This window comes from Lytechinus variegatus, chromosome 1 (assembly GCF_018143015.1).
Source record: "Lytechinus variegatus isolate NC3 chromosome 1, Lvar_3.0, whole genome shotgun sequence".
Classification (NCBI taxonomy): Eukaryota; Metazoa; Echinodermata; class Echinoidea; order Temnopleuroida; family Toxopneustidae; genus Lytechinus; species Lytechinus variegatus.
This window is the reverse complement of record NC_054740.1, coordinates 73,009,759-73,028,684: the sequence shown is the minus strand read 5'-3', so window position 1 is coordinate 73,028,684 and position 18,926 is coordinate 73,009,759. Positions and strand designations below refer to the sequence as shown.

The 18,926-nt window shown below is 38.3% G+C and overlaps 1 protein-coding gene across 3 annotated transcripts; it reads right to left on the bottom strand.

Moving 5' to 3' along the window:
- Positions 1-8,503: 8,503 nt before the first annotated feature.
- Positions 8,504-18,290, bottom strand: LOC121422284 (leucine-rich repeat-containing protein 15-like). 3 transcript variants are annotated; one of them, XM_041617222.1, is made up of 5 exons: positions 18,207-18,290; positions 13,155-14,876; positions 12,691-12,747; positions 11,282-11,335; positions 8,504-10,386 (listed from the first exon to the last, which is right to left on the bottom strand). In XM_041617222.1, exons 2-5 carry the CDS (start codon positions 14,859-14,861, stop codon positions 10,225-10,227), a joined length of 1,980 nt encoding a protein of 659 aa, XP_041473156.1. In that variant the 5' UTR covers positions 14,862-14,876; positions 18,207-18,290; the 3' UTR covers positions 8,504-10,224. The 3 variants fall into 3 exon arrangements, with proteins under 3 accessions (XP_041473156.1, XP_041473165.1, XP_041473173.1); XM_041617239.1 differs by having other exon boundaries at positions 10,243-10,386; positions 11,259-11,335; XM_041617231.1 differs by lacking the exon at positions 18,207-18,290 and having other exon boundaries at positions 13,155-14,910.
- Between the last annotated feature and the right edge of the window lie 636 nt (positions 18,291-18,926).

Below are 18,926 nucleotides of genomic sequence, written 5' to 3'. Positions count from 1 at the left end.
GAATTGCGAAGAGTTCGTCCTCGGAGCATCCTTCTCCACCCCTCATAGCTATTCCGTAGTAGCTCCATATGGTTCTTCCATAGAGCTATTAACATAATAGCTCCATGGTTCTTCTATCTAAACGGGGCTTAAAATATAATAAGGATGGGGAATTAAGCTTTGATGAGAGGGTGAGATGCTTTTATTTCACCACGTTACTTTATTTTCTTTTTCGACATGGTAACATATGACGTTATCTTACGTCAACTTATGGAAACACTTTACGTATTCTTGTCGCATCGACTCACAAACTTGCAGGTTCCCATGTCGACATAGTCTCTGATGTGAAGTGATTTGTAAGATTTATGTTGCCATGTAAATGATTCGATCGACTTGGCAAACGTATCTCGCCAAAACTTTCGTAAGTGCATGGTCTTTGTTAGGTGCCTTCTGTCGCCATTGTCGACATTGTAATGCTATCAAGTCAGCATGGCATCTCACCATATCGACATTGAAAGATCAAATATCTCACCTTCTCTTCGAATAGATCATGTAGATGGCACTTCAAAGATTTCATACAATAAGAATATACCTAGCCGCGTACCTTTTTTCGAGCTAACCAGTCGCAAGAGTATTATAATAATCATATCATTCAAAATTGTAATTCTTGTTAAAAAGAGAGAAAATAAATTTCATCGAAATAAGTGTATTTATAACGAAATCAAAGTAAACGAGAGAATGAGGACAATGCCAGACGAAAATATAAGACATGTAAACATGGTGAGAGGTCGTTTGTAGTCGGGGGGGGGGGGAGAGATCCACCTCTCTTCTAAATGTGGAATAAGTAACACAACGGACCTACCATGTTGTGGGTCTATAACACTCATCATGCTGATTGAAAAGGAATAGGGTCTACATTATAAATAGTTACGAAAAGTGCATCATATTAACGGAGAAGATGTGCTTTTCAGATGCAGATGCGGAGTCTCTTTGGAGCTTTTTTGGACACACTGCAAAAATTCTGATGTCAATTTAACACCAGCCCGGAATGTCCACATCTGAGAAGTATTTAAACAACACAATTTTGGTTTTCCAACTATTATTAAAACAACATTAGTTTGATTCCAAGCTGGTGTTATTTTGGTACTTCTCGGATGTGCACGTAGGGCTGGTACTTGAACCAATTCAACGGCGTTTTGCATAATTTGCGTATTTGGAGCCCCCAGAATTGATCTGAGTCAGCATAGAGAAAACAATCAAACAAGCATAACGCTGAAATTTTCATCAAATCTGATGTAAGAGAAAGACAATTTGAAATTTCGCTGATTTTTCTCAAACATATATTATGCACTTCTCAGTGATATGCAAATGAGAGGGACAATGATGTCCCTGACTCACTATATTATGTTTGTTTTTATTGTTTGAATTATACGATATTTCAATTTTACAGATATAACAATAATAACAAACTTGTATAAACCACAAAATGTCAAAGCAATGGTAATTCTACATATAAAAAATAACGTTTTTTTTGCAAAAGGAAATACAAAAGAAATAATGAGTGGGTGACGTCATCATTCTCCTCGTTTGCATTCCAAACACTTGGGTGTGCATATAACTGTTTTGTGAAATTAAGCGAAACTTTATACAAAATTATCACAACTTTCTTATTTTACATTTGATTTGATTACATTTACAGAGTTATGCTTTTCCCCTTTTATTCAAATCTGCTTTTTGTTGGGGTGTACTTGTCCTTTATGTTGCTAGGTCCCTAGGTGGCCATGTGAATCTTTCTTGTAAACTGTACCCATTGCCCTAGGTAACAATCCTAGTTTGTGGTTTTGAAAGCATGGTTAACATGTGACCCAAACTTTTGACGAATCAGAAATAGAGGTTTATAATACCCCATCGTTGCCCAGTCTCTCACTAGCCGTGTTAAAATAAAGAAGCCAATATGGCACTCATCAAAAGAGAAATGGGTCTATATCAAGAATATAAAGCATTTATTACCTGTAGGCCTAAAGAGGGCACTGTTTGTAATTACAAAGTAGAGTACCTACATACTCTATTACAAAGGGCACTTTACACAGTTGTAGGAATTTTATGGGGTATTGGGGTGATAGGGGTACTGTGCACCCCCTTCCGGGGACCGCCTCCAACTCAAGGAAATATAGAGCATCATGGAAACATGTTACATTTTCATTAAAGGGTTTAATCATTAGAGCGGGTATTTTGACAATCTACTGGTTTTATCAACTGAAGAAAAGTGCATGTGTTGACATGAAATGAAAAAGGTGTATAACTTCTTTTTATTCATATATTCGCCAGAATCCATTGGGAATTTAACACAGTTTTCCCTGGGGATTCATGGCACTGTAAAAAAGACAGGACGATGCACAAAATACAATACAGATCTTGATATAATCTTTTCAATATTCCTTTTCATGCGATATAGTCGTGCATGCATGAAGTCAAAATAAAATCATGAAGTATTGTTAGAGTCAGCAGTAATTTTAGCACAATCTCTCCACGGGGTCCTAATCATATATATCCAATATCAGACCATTCTGGCACGATTCCAATCATAATTCACCCCGACACCAAAAGGGCGTTTCATCAATATTAACTCATCAGCTGACAATATCCATTGAATTTGATTGGCTGAGAAGTTTTCATGGTAATTGTGGGATAAACATCTGGATCTCGTCATTTTTCTACATTTCGTGGAGAGATGATCTGGGGACCGTTTCATCAACATTTTTGTATGACAAGTTGTCAGATCTGGCATCTTTCCTTGATTCTGATTGGCTGAGAGGCACTATAACTGTCGGATAAAATGGGACTTGTCGGATAAAACGTCCGACAAGTCCTTACATGAAACGCTCCCCAGATGACAAGATTTTAGATCTCGTCATGTCTACATCCCGTGTGAGAGATGATGAGATGACAAGATTTTAGATCTCGTCATGTCTACATCCCGTGTGAGAGATGATGAGATGACAAGATTTTAGATCTCGTCATGTCTACATCCCGTGTGAGAGATGATGAGATGACAAGATTTTAGATCTCGTCATGTCTACATCCCGTGTGAGAGATGATGAGATGACAAGATTTTAGATCTCGTCATGTCTACATCCCGTGTGAGAGATGATGAGATGACAAGATTTTAGATCTCGTCAATCCTGCTCGTCATGTCTACATCCCGTGTGAGAGATGATGAGATGACAAGATTTTAGATCTCGTCATGTCTACATCCCGTGTGAGAGATGATGAGATGACAAGATTTTAGATCTCGTCATGTCTACATCCCGTGTGAGAGATGATCACATGACAAGATTTTAGATCTCGTCATGTCTACATCCCGTGTGAGAGATGATCACATGACAAGATTTTAGATCTCGTCATTTCTACATCCCGTGTGAGAGATGATGAGATGACAAGATTTTAGATCTCGTCATGTCTACATCCCGTGTGAGAGATGATCAGATGGCAATATCTTGTATCTCGACACATCTTCTAGAATAGAATCAGTTCGCAAGACCTTAAATCTCATCATGTCTACATCTATATAGAAGAGATGACGAGATCCAAGATCTTGCCGTCTGACATGTCTGATCATCTCTAACATGGGATGTCGACATGACGAGATTCGAGATCTCGTCATCTTACTTTTTCCCTAAGAGATGTAGAAATGACGAGATGATTATAATCATGAACATCTAGGTGGCACTTTTAAGCTTTCATAGGAAAGTTCCCCGGGCTTTTCTTCTTTTCTAATAAAGTAAGATGTTCAGTAAACATGTTAAGTTTTGGGAAATCCTACAAGGAATAACAGGGTTATGCATTTGTTTTAATTCGTAATTTTGTGACGCCACTAAATGCCAGTAGATCTCCATACTCTTTATTCCAACAAGTGTCATTATTCAGAAAATGTTGTTGTTTTTATTTGTCCATCAGCAATGCTATCATTAGACACATTACTTTATCATTAACGAGTGGAACATATTAATTAATTATAACACGTGACCAACAAGGGGCAGCTGGTCACAAAATGAGGTCACAATTGAACATTGAAATAATTCAAAACTTTATTACGCTTCTGATTTTTAGTAATCATTCATCAATGTATTCCTTTCAATTTGTGTTTTTTACTAACGCCAACTTGATGTAAGCACGAAGTTCCCCTTATACGGTTGATTCATTTTACATCATATATAGCCTTGGTGGCGAACGCGACACGCGTAAACAGCGTGATTATAGGCGCACAACGATTCACCAATCATAAGACTCAAAACATGCTTTGAATCGAGCTGGGTTTCCCCAAGAACGAGATAAAAGTTTAAATCATTGTTCAAGAGGACGTTGTTAACGTTCGGGTCAATAAACAGTCGATAATGTTTAACATCATCGGTTGAATTATTTTTGTTTGATTTTAATATTGAAGGGGTGTATTTGGGGAAAAACTTGGTGAACTAGCAAAACACCCGGTTTGCTATTTGTTCAGTGCAATAATGTTATTGACTTATTTCTTCATCAAACTACGTCTTTATTTGCCTATTACCCTGTTTGTCACAAACCATATCATGAAAACGCATTTCACTTATAACCTACCTACTAATAATTTGAAATAGAGTATGACTCTATTGGAGCATCAGACACCTATGCAGTCTGGGGGCATTTCATCAATATTTATCGTCTGCCATTTTTTTCATATATGTATACATATATATATCTACATATTTACATATATATGTGATACCATATAATTATGCACTGTTTTGTTGTTCTTTTAATGATATGTGGAAATAAATAAGTCAACTTTCTTAGACTTTTGTTTGGCTGAGAAGCACAGCTTCCATGTTGCTTGTAGAAAACGTTCGAAAAATCTTTTTATGAAACGCTAACATGAAATTCCTTATTCCTAAAATCGAGTGAAATGAGCAAGAAAAGGAAAATATGTGCTGAAAGAGGACACATCTAAAAAAAAGTAAAAGGATCCAAAATCATTACATCCTATAATCATGGATGGACCTTATCACTGTGGTATGGTCCACACTATACTAAACTATAGTATACTAAACTAGTTCGCTATGCAGACTCTGAATGGCTCGTGAACTGGGATCTGGCAAACCAGCCTGAAAGGGCTAGCGAGCCTCAATAGACCTAGTCTGCTGTGCAGACTCGTTGAATCAGCTGAGGTACACACTGCAGATGTGGGTCTACATTTTGTAGACTAATACTAAACGTTGAATGATTCAGAAAAAAACAAGAATTGGATTCAGTTATCCGTTTATAAACCATGGATGCAGTGGCGTACCTAGGATTTTCCAGGGGGGGGGGGGGCAAATTCGTCCGCCAAAAGTTTGACACCCCCCCCCCAAAAAAAAAATAAAATTGCCTGCAATATTTGTGTATGGGGGGGGGGGTTGACACTGACACTGACGCACGTACATAATTCAGAATTTAGATAAGCGACTTCAATACACCTATTTTAATAATTGATATGCCTAGATCAGTCGCGTAACCATGGCTCATCGTGACATTGAAGGGGGGGGGGGGGACACGAGAATAATTTTTTAGTCACTTATTAAGCCAGGCATAATAACATGAAAATAGATTACCTCACTAATCAAATAACACAAGCGAGAAGGTGGGTTGAAAATTTGAAATTATAAGCAAAATTAATTAATTTTATTGCACTTTTTGTCTGTTTTTTCCCCCTTTCCTTTTGAGGCCTTCATCAATTTCAAGCTCTAAGCTTAAGATGAAGGTCTCCCACATTTCAAAATGTATATTGTTGATACATGTATATATATTTTTTCTGCTGCTATTTTTTTAACAATAAAAAAATCAGGTATAAATTATTTCAATTAAATTGTATATATGCATATGTTAATAATAAAATGATTTCACTTGTATATGCCTTTGTTAGTGGAATGTGGAAATAAATAAATCAAAATTTTGTAATCACTCTACGTACGTGTCTCACGAAGCAAACAATGCGCGCGCGAGCTACAAATCTTCTGATATTCAGACCAGAAAATGGATATTTCAAGAACTGTTTTTAGGAATTCATGAAGGCAGTGGCGTATCTCGAACAAATGGCGCCCTTTCCGAGAGCTTATATATATAATTTAAAATAAAACATAACATCAGTGCGAGTGCGAATATTAAGACGGAATATTCTTTTTTTTATCATAAACATAATCCGTATCTAGAAAAACAATGAATGTGAGCGCGAAGCGCTGAAATTTATTGATATTCAGACCTGAAAAAGGAACATTTAAAAAGATCCTTTTTCGAAGTAGTCCCACGATGCGAATCTAACTAAGTAATATTAATGCAAGCACGAGGGGTCAGTTGGAATTTTGAGCGTTCATCTGCCCCGATGTCCATTTTCTTCATGTTCTTATGTTCTCTTCGTTTTCCTCGTTTGTTCAATCTCGTTTTTTTTTTCAAAGCTATTAAGTGGTACTGTGCAAATAAGACCGATTGTATAGTGGTCTATACGGGCCTAGGTGCCGTTTTATGAAGCTATGTTCGTAAGTTCAGAGGGACTTTAAGAACGACTGATAATCCTTTCTTGTGGTAAATGATATACACCAAAATGTTCTTTGGCGATGGTTTAGCGCGTAATTAATACCTTGGTCACATATTATGCTCTACGGCGGCCGTAGATACATAAATTCGAGAGATTTCTGCGGCGGCCGCAGAAAATCTGCGGTGGCCGCAGGGTCGATGTACGGCGGATTCCTACTTTTTACAGGCCGTAGAATTTTAACTCGGAGTTATAACATTTTTTCTTTTCTACGCTCGCCGTAGAAATTAGACTAGCCGTAGGCATGGCGTAGAACGGTCTACGGCGGCCGTACGTTGAGCGTACGGTGGCCGTGCGGCTGCCCTTGTGTTTTTCTTCCCTCCTTTCCCCTTCTCCTATTGTGTTATCTGCTCGGAAGCCACCAGGCGCGTATTCAGAATTTTGCACCTCGGGGGCCCGCCCTATAATTTTGGCCCATATGCATGTGTACTTTTCGGAAGAAAATGGTGACCCCTCCTCGTCAGGCAAACAGGTGCCTTAAATGCATGTTGAATTATCTTATTTCATAATCACATGAAAAAGGACAACTGCAGACAACTCTTTTAATTATGACTTAATAAAAAGCAAACTATCCATGAATATGATATACTGTAATACCACTTTAAAAAAATTTGACCAGGAAGCACAGATATTGCACTTTCACTAGCGGCTAACTTGGGTAAAATATGATGTTATTATCATTACCATTATTATTATTACTATCATGGGGAGTTAAATGCTGATTTTTGTTGTTGTTTCCTAGGGTGTAGTTCTTACTTAAGACTAACGTGTTTATTAACATCTTAACTTTATTCATACAAACAAGTTAACATGTTTAAGGGAGATTTATTTCATAAGTCCAAATAAATAATGCGAACGCGATTTTTGATAGCTTGTGTATAGACCAGAAAATAGAATACATGTATTCTGAGAAGTTTTGTATGCATGACCAGGATGGGTATCTATCTATCTGTCAGGGCGAGCTGATGATTGTCTATATTCCAAAATGACCCAAAGTTTGGAAATTCTAAGCATTATTGGTAATCATGATCAGGATGGGTACTTAAAAATTATTCGATTATATTCCGTTCCAAAACTAGACATTCTACGCGATTGAGGTAATCATTAGGTAATTAACAGGATGTCATCTAACTAATCATTCGATGCGAGCGCGAATCACCACAAAGGTCGAATTTGCCCCCCCCCCTTCCTAGGTCGAACATTACTGATCGTATAATATTCAGATCAGTATCAAACATTAATTTGGCGACCCCCCTTCCTAAGTCGAACATCAATTTGGCGTCCAAGCACTTTTATTTCCCCTTTTCTCTTCTCTCCTTTTCCCTTCTTCTTGTTTCCTTCTCTCTTTCTTTTCTCCCTTTTCTCTTTCTCTTCCCCCCCCCCCCTCCCTCCCGCCCAGAATACGCGCATGGGCATGGTGAGACACTTTGAGAACTTTCTGAAATGAAATGTCTAATGTAAAATATCATGATGGTATTTCTCACTGTATAGTCCCCATGCGGCCGCCGTGAGGGCGCCTTGCGGCCACCTTGCGTCTGCCGTAGTATTTGTCAAAAACCTACGGCCAGCGCAGGGTCGCCCTAGGGCGACCGTACGTCATGATTTCAAGGACATACGTCAGCCGCAGATTTCTTTTCTCCATAAATTAAAAAATACGCCGTGCGGCGACCGTAACATATGTGACCGCTAGAGTAAGTGGCCGTGGAAATTCTGAGGCGACCGTAGAATTGCTACTCGCCGTAGAAATTTTAGAATTTGGCGGCCGTAGCATAAGTGTAGAATATAGTATAGCACTGTCGTCTCTTACGCGTTCTTATAGTCGCTCTTATACTGCACTTACGAACAGCTTTATGAAACACCCAGCCGGAACTGTTATTAGAGTGTATACGAAACATAATATAATAAGAACATCCACCATGCTTAAAATAAAAAAAAGTATTTGCTGTTTATTTAACAATCATACTTTTTAGATAAAAGTTGTAAAAAAGAGCGATGCTAATTGTAAAACTCATGTGACAATAGAAAGACGAATAACCAAAACTTGATTATAGCAAATACGGACGATTTGAAACTAAATGAAATACAGTTTCCTTAAATACAGGGGCTGCGGAACGTTTTTGAAAGTTTTTTTTTTTGGGGGGGGGGGGTTCGGTTGATAAGTAAAAAGTGGGACCCTGACCATATAAAAAAAACACATACATTGAAATGGCAATTTCCAGCTTTTTGTAAACGGTTTTGGAGAATGGTGTGTGTGTGTGTGGGGGGGGGGGGTTCTGCGGTCCCTGAAATAATTGATGAATAAATTTTCTTCTTTACAATTCTTAATCCAAGTTTTCACCAATATACACTGCAAAATTAAACTGGCAAGGTATGGTAAAGAAGTTCCTTAGGCTATATATACACGTACCGAAATTATTCTTGGGCCCTATTCATGAATACCAAATCTGCCGGAAGAACACATTTTTATAAGAACTGTGAAAATCGTATTTACAGCGTAATATGTATATGATTATGACATACCAAACAAACATTTACATACAAGATACATGTATATGAAGAACACGTTCTCAAACTAGGCCTATCATCTTTGTGCAGAGCTGTAACTAAGTACTGTAAAAAAAAGATCGTATGACAAAGTCAGCAATTTCATACCATATACATTTAAAAAATGGTATTCTGATATTTGGGACTTTAACTTGACCATGAAGTTACGTTAAAAACAACACTAATTCTAAAAAAAAAATCTCTTCATAAAGGCAATATTCATGCATGATACACATTTTTTTTCTCATTCGTGGACGGGCAAAAGTACATGATTGGTCGAATAAAATGCTCTTAAAATTTTTGCCGGACAATTTATTTTATAAAAAGCTTACATGATATTGTACAAAAACCATAAAAATAAAGTTCCATGGACGCCAGCGCCAGCACCAGCACGGAAAAAAGCCCAGCAGAATAAACTTATATTTAAGAATTCGGGGATCTTTAGCGGCAAGCTCTGTGCATACCCAGCGATCAAAATGAAGAATTTCAAGAGAATAAGAAACCTTCTTTGTCATCTTCGTTGTCGTCACCATTCATGAGCACGGTGACGGGTCGTACATGGTTCGAGGATTACTCATGATCGTTAGTTCGAATCCCCGCTCTGCCATTATCTCGATCACTATGATAAAACGACCCGATTGTCATTTCTTTCGTTTACAAGTTCAGCCACTATTTGCATGAAGACGTAAAAAATATTACCATACCTTGAACCTGATTATTGTACCTTGATGCTACACTTCCATCTTCACGTAGATAGCCTATAGTGTGTGTGGGGGGGGGGAGGAGGGGGAGGGGGTATGTTGCCAATTCACAAAGGAATGTGTCTTATTGGTTATGTACCAGCTTGGCGTTAGACCAGCATGAATCTGATTCCTAGCCGAGTTCCTACGGGAGCTATACCATAACAGAAACAGAATTCTCTCCTATTTTGATGTAGGACCTAATTCCGACTTATTACCTTGTACATACTGTACAGTACAGTGCATAGGACATATCAATTGAAAAATCTGAAGAAATCAAGTGAAGAATTTCATATACGGCTAACACACAAAAAAGTGTTTTTTTAAAGACTCTTATCAATATAGCTATCGATGCCAACATGTCTATTTAGGTGTGATCGCTGTAACGTAAGGTGACCGAGCATTTCCAGTTGGGTTAGACTCTACCTCCTCAGTCATTCCAGAGGACCTGGGGTCGGTATCGAATCGAAAATTATTCTTCAACCATTCCTCAATAGGCTCCTCGTCCGTGATACTTGGTGGTCTCTGCGTAGAAATAACAAAAAAATTATATAGATATATTGTTTATGAATAATATGATATACATAATAATTGTATAAAATAAGGCAAGAGCCCGCGAAACATTTATAATATGATATGGGATAAAGGATTAGTTTTTGGTGCTAACCTCCCTCCCCCCCCCCCCGTAATACATCAAAGGCGTGACATAAAGCGCTGAACCAAAATTTTGCCATAATAAGCAGAAAAAGCACACAGTACAGAGGGTTTTATAGTTGTTGTTTTTTCAAAACTAAAAATATAAATTTACCACATCTTTCATTTTTATAAGTAATTGCATGAAGGAGGATTCTATTACTTTGTATCTAATCTCAAGTTCTCAACATCCTTCCTTAAATGCTAGCCTTTAAATTTCAATAAGTTGTAAAAATGAGAAAACTGATCTTAACGTCCATCAGGCCCAAAGTGAGGTGTCTCTCACATGTAACCAGAGGCTCCAGAGCCCCGCCCCTTCCCAAACAAAAGATCAATAAAATTAATAAAAAAATAAATGAAATAAATAAAACTGAGATATGAAATACCAATAAAAAACATATTTCCGCACCATAAGTCCTTCAATTATTGTACTTTAGAAGACTTTTATATTAAATACAAATTATTCTTTAAAAAAAGAGAATGCTTCCCACATAGAGAGATGCTTGCCATAGCAAGAATCATTAATAGCCTGATTCCAAGTACTTATCATGCTTATCGAATACTTAAACATGTTATCGGTTAATGGAATTACTCATTGCTCCGTCAACTGCACACCTACAAACTTGAGGAGATATAGGTCTATAATGTCAACATTTCGTAAAAGACTTTGGAAATCCTTAACGCGATAGTATAAGATAACTCACTTTACTAGATGGTATATACCCACCGGTTCTTGTCTTGGTTCATCAGGTAGAACAGTTGTATAGTTAATGACGTCAGCCTGTTGATAGCAGGATATAACAAGAGATTATTTTTTTTTTAAATATCATTTATAAATGATAAATTTGTTTTGACAACGCCATATTTCCAAAATCTCATTAATATTGATTGAGGAGGTACCATAAAAACGTGAGTACACATTAAAAAGGTAAAAACATTAGGGCATGTAGCTGGGGAATTCCAATATTTACTTAAAAAACACCCACAGAATTACGCTACAAATGTGAATGACAACCAGTGGCCTACCTGGGATTTTCCACAGGGGGGCAAAAACCGGTCGAAAAATTTGACAAGCAAAATAAAAAAAGCTCAGGGACATGTCTTTTGTATGGGTTGTGACTCGTCAGGAGGGGGGGGGGCTGACTGCCCCTTCTGCCCCCCCGTAGGTACGCTAGTGAAGACAACCTTCAATTTCGAAAAATTACACAAGGTACCTTAATCAGGAAATTGGTTCGGTCGCTTCACCCGATCGCCTGTATGTAGGCCTATTTGTTATATTTGTCACATTTCATTTTATGCCCCTATCGTCATTAAAATGCTAGTTCACTGTCCATGCTAATGATTCATAGACTTTCAAATTGGACCATTGGTAACTCGTCATCTTTCTTTTTTCAGAGTACCCTGTATTTTTTCATGATTCACCCATTCTAGATAAACACACACACTCACCCTCACGCACACACACACTCAAAAGCCTCATATATTCCATTTTCATGACAGGTTGAATAGTACACCCGTTATTTTCCCTGAATTTGGCAAATCTGATACCATTTTCAATCTAAACCCGCTCATGAAGACGATCGACCCTTGTATGTGGTTTTGTGCACGAACATGATATTGGCGTACACCATGTAATGACAGCTCTCGATCGTAAGCCAATCGGAGGCTAGCGTTGAGAGTCCAATCAACCCGATCAAGTCCGGTCAAATATTTCCTTCCCTTTTGGGAAGGCATGACAAGTTGATTACCCTTAATTCAACGGAATCTGACATAGTCAATTTGATCAAAAGCCACCGCCTAAGTAAACTTATTCAACCATACATGCACATCGGAAACATTTCTAGCATATAAGGAGTACTATTAAGATTTCGATAACATATATATAAAGCATCTTGTCTCGTTCACAGACCAGGCAGTAGCCTATTTTTGTCAATAATGTCATGAGTAACAAGAAAACGGGGCTCAGTATAGCGCACCCCCCCCCCCCCCCGATCACATAGAGAGTCCAAGTTGATTTGTTCTCTGAAATACCACGGTGTCCAATTCCTGTTTTAAATCAGAAGCTTCCTACGGATCAACTTGATCGATTCCTCTTCCCTTTATGATGATAATACATGTATACAAAGTTCTACTCACTTCATTTTTATTTTGGCGAACTCCATCAGGTAGCACGCTAGAGTAGACTATGTCATTCTGAAAGAAAACCGCGAGAACATTCAAGAATATGTTGTGTTAATGTTATGTTAACAACTGCCGTGTTGGTCTTCAGCATGTTCATGGACCTCAAGGATGTACAAGACGTCTACACGGTCTGTCTGGCGTCTATATGTGACTGGGGCTTTAAGGTTCTAGATGGGAAAGTGGATATATAACTTCTCTGTGATATTGCTCCCCATAATCTAATCCCCACGAAGCGACTGCTCCGGAAATGTTTCTCAATCTCAGAGGATAGAAAAAAAGCAAACCAAAAAGATCCCCCCCCCCCTCCGCGCGGCACTGCTCTAAGACACCTCTTCTGTAGACGAATCCCAGTCCACGGGAATTGCCCGAATACCAAAATTAATTATGCAATCAAAAGTATCGACGGTGTTGGTACTTACCTGAGTCGAGTCCTTCAAAGGCTCATCGATCACATCTACGTTAGACTGAGATGAGAAGCAAGGGGGCATAGGATGATGAAGGGGATGGAATCCGTGTGATCGACATTGGCTATCACCGTCGAGTGAAAGATAGTACGGACTATTCGCGCCATCAGTCAGCCCTGGAGGTGGAGACGATGACAATGCTGCATGTCCGCGACCACGGAAAACATCGGGATTTAGAGGGTTTGGGGTTATTTGAATTCCATTTTCGGGATCTTCAAGTTGTGTTCTTCCATAAAGTCGCTTCCTACAAAAGACAAAAGTAAAGATGACTACACTGACGAGAACAAACACTGCACTAACGATGACCACCGTAAATGTTGGAAATGCAGAAGTTACATCAGAAGGGACATGAATTCGCTCTTCCATTTCTATTTCGGGGGCGGATTGTGTAAGTGGTTCAAAGGCTATGTGACTTTCTTCAGGACAAATGTCACTATGGAGAATGCTCAGGATAAATCTTCCTGCAAGCGCAGGAGGGGATGCACATCGGGCATGATTTGGCTGACTTGGCGAATCCTCAATGACATTGGTTAATGACACCTTAGACCAGGCCAGAAATGGTGCCAGGGTACAGTCACATTGCAGTGGGTTGAGGGCTAGGTTGAAATTGGTTCCACTTGGTAATGCCTGAAAGGAAACATTTCGCGCCGATGTTAAGAGATTATTTTGCAGTTTAATTTCTCTGATATTACTGAGATGCGAAAGCGCGTTCTCCGCAATGGAGTTGATTCTGTTGAAAGAAAGGTCCAACATACGAAGAGAACCCAGGAACTCCAATGATTGTTTTTGGATTACGATTATATTATTGTGATGGAGATAAAGGTGCGTTAGCCTATACAGACTCATGAAGTCACGGTCAGACAAATGCGTGATATTGTTGTAGGAAAGATACAATTTTTCAATGTTAATGGCGTTTTGAAATATACCGGTTGGAACTTCTGTCAAGTTGGTATACTGGAGGTCCAACAGAGTTAGTCGGTCTAAACCTTTGAATGCCAACGGGTTCGGGTTAACGAGGGGATTTCTTTTCAGATACAGCTTGGTAAGGTGACTGAAGTCCATGAAACAGTTGTCTGGCAAATTGGAGATGTTGTTCTGTGAGAGATAAAGAGTCTCGAGGGAATTATCAGGACCGAACGCGCCACAAGGTGGTGTCTCTAGTCGATTGTCTTCAAGGGATAAGAACTTCAAATGTTGCAGATTCCCGAAGGCATCAGGTTGAATCTGGTGAACGCTGGCATTGTCCAAGAACATGTAAAGGACATTGGGCATTCCATCCAGCATACGTTGAGTCAATATCGGTAGGTGGTTTTGGTTCAGATGAATCTTCTCCAACATAGAACATCCTTCGAAGGATCCTACCTCAACCGTCATGTTGTTCCTCTCCAGGTACAGGTACTTGAGGCAGGTGAAGTTTCTCAATGAGCCTTGAGCCAACTTCGACACCCGGTTGTCCTGCATATGAAGGGTCTTGGCGTGGATGCACTCTTGAGGAATGGACTCAAGATTGCGACCTTGGCACTGGGCGTCTTTACCCCACTCGTAAAAGTCGCAGACGTCTGAACACTCCTGGACTACTGCTTCATACTCATAGACATACAACAGTAGCGCTAAGGTCTCTGTCATGGTTGTGATGACAAAGAACCTTGTAAGGTTCACCATTCTGGGGGAGTGAATCTGCAAATAAATAAAAGAGAAAATTGTATTAAAAGGACAAGTCCACCCCAATAACGACGAAAACATGTATGTGTCTTAATCTGCATTTCCTTTGTGGTGTGTTAATTTTATAGAGTAACAAGGAATTTGGGATTATTACTATAGCAAATTCTGTAAATTGTCTGTAAACAGCATGACACCAATAATTGTTGATTTTCCTTCACTTACTGATGAATTTCGATTTTTATTCAAAGATGAGCTTTACCCTAAATAGACTGGGCTATTTTGACGCCTGAGAGACTGAGGGGGGGGGGGGGTTTTCAGCCCCCTCCCCTTATGATCTCGGCCGTCGATCTCGTGATCGCGACGAAGATTGATTTATTGATTGATTTTATTTGGCAAGTCACCATAAGATATTATACAGTAGCAATTAAACAACAGGCTTGCACACAAAAGCTCGAAAGCTCGATTGGCATGTGCGTTTTACCCCGGCATAATCTCCAAGACTATAAGATCAAAGTCTGCAAAAAAAATCTCATTGATAATAAATTATGCTGAATTTATGCATAAAATCAAAATGTTGCTCTAATTAACGAAATAATGCTCCTGAAATGCTAGTTTTTGGTACACAGACTGTTTATAACTTAAAGGGATCTTATTATATGCTTTTTAAAACAATTTCGACATCACTTTTTTTTATATCTTATGTATTTCTTTGTTTTTCGACTTTTTGTTTTGTATTGTTTTTTAATGAAAATTATCAAGGAGTTGATTTTGACCATACACAAGATGGAATTTATTGATTGTAATCAGTCAAAAGGAAAACAATGTTACATTTATAAATTTTGGCTAAAAAACACTAGTTGCATTGGATTTGTACACAAATTCACGTTTTTGAGCAATTTGGGGTCTGCATGCATGCACTACGAAATGTTGCTTGCTTTTGGAACCGCCTAACCGGGGGTCACAATTTTGGTCTCAAAAGTTGTGCGAGACTTGTCCCGCAGCAAGTTCAAACAGATTATCTATTTTCTCAGTGAAAACAAATTAAATTTTAAAAAAGTAAAAGAAAACTCTTTCACGATCCCATTGTAAGATGATTACATCATTGGGATTCCCCAATCCAGGTACCTCTGCTTTTAACAAAGTGTTTATTGATTTATTTTAGACGAAAAATACATCGGGCGCGAAAATCCTTTGTTCGCATTGACCCCATTGAGTATACAGTGCTACCAACGCGATAACAGTCGTGAATAGAAACTGACAATAACAAAATGAAGTAACAAGCGAATGGGAAAAGAGGAACTTCGTTTGAAAAAACAACAATAAATGGGGGAAATAAACATATTGCCTGGGATAATGAGAGATGAAGAAAGAGAAAAAAAGCGAGTTTGACATTTTATAAAAAGCTGGTTACGCATAATCCCTTTTTAGCATTATTAATTCCACAAGGAGCAACACGCGACTACTTAGAATGATAATTATAATTATCTGAAACATGCATTCTAGTTTCATCTTTTACAATACCAGAAATAAGGCATCATGGAATTAACTGCAAAAAATGGCAAGACTTCTCATGCATAATAAAAGAATACAATACTGATTAGGGCCAAACTTCGTAAAAATTTAATTTCATATAAAAAAAATTAAAAACAATGGAGACCGGGTGAAATCGGGCATTCTAATCAACATCATCATATTGACGTTTTGTCATAATATTCCAGAGACATCTTCGCTTTTATATATCATTTTTATTTATTTAATTATTTTGCAGGAGGTCCTGCATTTTTGTACATGTATACTCGAAATAAATTACAACACATGATCGTAATATGGCATAATGAAATGCATTACAATGTGACAAACCTCTAATAGAGCAGATATAACAAAGGAGAGATTGGACATATGTAAAAATACAATGTAATAATCAAATATCAAATAAACTAAATAGAAATTATTTGATTTGATGGTGTGAGATTTTTTTCTCATTTTTCTTAATTTGATTCGTTGACATGGATTTTAAAAGGGTTTAAATCATCTCTCCTGTATGCCAGGTAGCTTGTTCCAACCCTTAACAAAGAAGGTCAACCCTGCATGCCCCCTCCCATCTGGTAATTATATATCAACATGCCCCTCCCCCTCCCTGGTACATATTGGGCACCCCTTACCCTCTGCGTCAGGGGTTAGCAAGCTACCCCTCTATCTCTCTTCCTCTCTTCATACGTTATACCGAGTTTTTTTTTCCTGACTGCTGAGAAAGCACGAATGCCTGTGAGCAAGCAACCATCATGTTTATTTCTCTTTCCCTTTGCCCTCTCCCCCGGGAGGCACTTACATTGACGAGTGGATACCATGCGCGACGAAAAAAAACCGTAAAAAGGATGTCTTTTCACGATAGGGCACGTTACGTACGTAACCTGATAAGGGTGTCAAAAACACAAAAATAATGAAAAAAGGGTATCTATTTCGCTAGGAAAATTACGTGTTTAGGGTCGAATTTGCGGGGATGATAAAACAAAATTAAAATGTTTTATAAAGGATGTCCTTTTGCCCCAACACTTCGTGTTTAGAATCTGATTTGCGCGAGATGTAGAAGGTGGGGTCGTACTAAACCAAATAAGGTAAAGCCGACGACCCGTATTAATAAAACATTCCTATACTTGTTTAGGGATTCATTTCAGGGAATATTTGCCAAGAGTATCGTTTTGTTTCCAATACTTGTTACGGGTAGGGTTTCACACGCCAATACTTGTTAAGGGTGCATTTTCAGAATATGGAAATTACGTGTTTAGGGTGCTTTTCGAGACCCCATGGTCGCGCATGGTATCCACTCGTGAATGGAAGTGCCCCCCCCCGGGGGGCCCTCTCTTGCCCCCTCTTCCCATTTTCAGTCATTGGCAATTTGTCATTCATTTTGACGTGAGAATAAGATTCCTGTTTAAACAAAACACACCTTCCGGTCCCAGTAGGTCCTAACTAAAAAAACTATACTCTATATATAACACCAACTGACACAAATCACCGTCATAATTCATTGCTTGGCGACATCCAACAAATGGAACAATCGACGTAAACATTGTATGCATGGGAATCAACACCCATTAACATAATTATAAGAAATTACAAGTAACAGTAACACAGCAATAATAAAATAAAATAACGTGTTGCTGGGTAAGGACACATTCGTCGCTAGTCGGACCGAGAGGGTAAACATAAACGAATCGGTCTGTATATCGTATAAGATGTAAATATGCTATTAGTTGTTCAGCTTTCAGCTCTAAGAATAAAAAATGTTCCATGGCAAAGAATATAGAATAACATGAATATGATAGTGTCATTATGTTCACTAACCTGAATATATCAGAGGTCCTGGAAATTTATGAGTATCAACACGGGAAAGGTTCGGCCAGAGTGAATCACCCAGATGACGATTTGTGAATAACAAGATCCACCCGTTTTACGGGGATTTCCCGACGTCAAAAATAGCCAGATCTATTTACGTCGTCTAGGTTAATCATGATGGCTGACCTTGTTTCGCAATTGGACGTGTTTATTTCATGATCTAATTGTGAAAGTGAAATTTAGCGCTTCATAAATTGCAATCATGATGAGCAATGAGGACATAAATAACTATACATTATGTTTTCCAATCTCAAGTCGACCTCACTGCAATTTCGATTTCATGAGCTGGTGAATAGATCAAGCCAAGTCACAAAAAGATTATGATTAAGGGGAGGGTGATACACAACAGAACATGATGAAAATATACGAAATAATTGGTTAAAAGTAACAATTAGACCCCCACACTAACCGTGTACATAATACTCTTCAGTGAAAGGCCTATAACGATTTCTTTTTTCAATAGCTATATTTTGATGGATTTGTTGTGATTAACATGATAAAGTAATGAATTACAATTAAAATCAATGTGCAAGCGAGTGAAGCGAGCGAGAAAAATTTTAATAGTTCGAAGACATAATGATGACCAAAATCGTCTTTCAAGGTGTGTGTGATTATTAGAGAAATGTAGCGAGTGAGAGAAGTGAGCGAGCCTTGAAAAGTTTCATTCGT

Bases quoted from the DNA above. Each gene is read 5' to 3' on its own strand.
- LOC121422284 (XM_041617222.1), bottom strand. From the start codon at position 14,861: ATGGTGAACCTTACAAGGTTCTTTGTCATCACAACCATGACAGAGACC. The intron at 12,748-13,154 runs GTAAGTACCAAC...GTTTTCTTTCAG, and splicing joins CTTTGAAGGACTCGACTCAG to AATGACATAGTCTACTCTAG. The intron at 11,336-12,690 runs GTGAGTAGAACT...TGCTATCAACAG, and splicing joins TTCGCCAAAATAAAAATGAA to GCTGACGTCATTAACTATAC.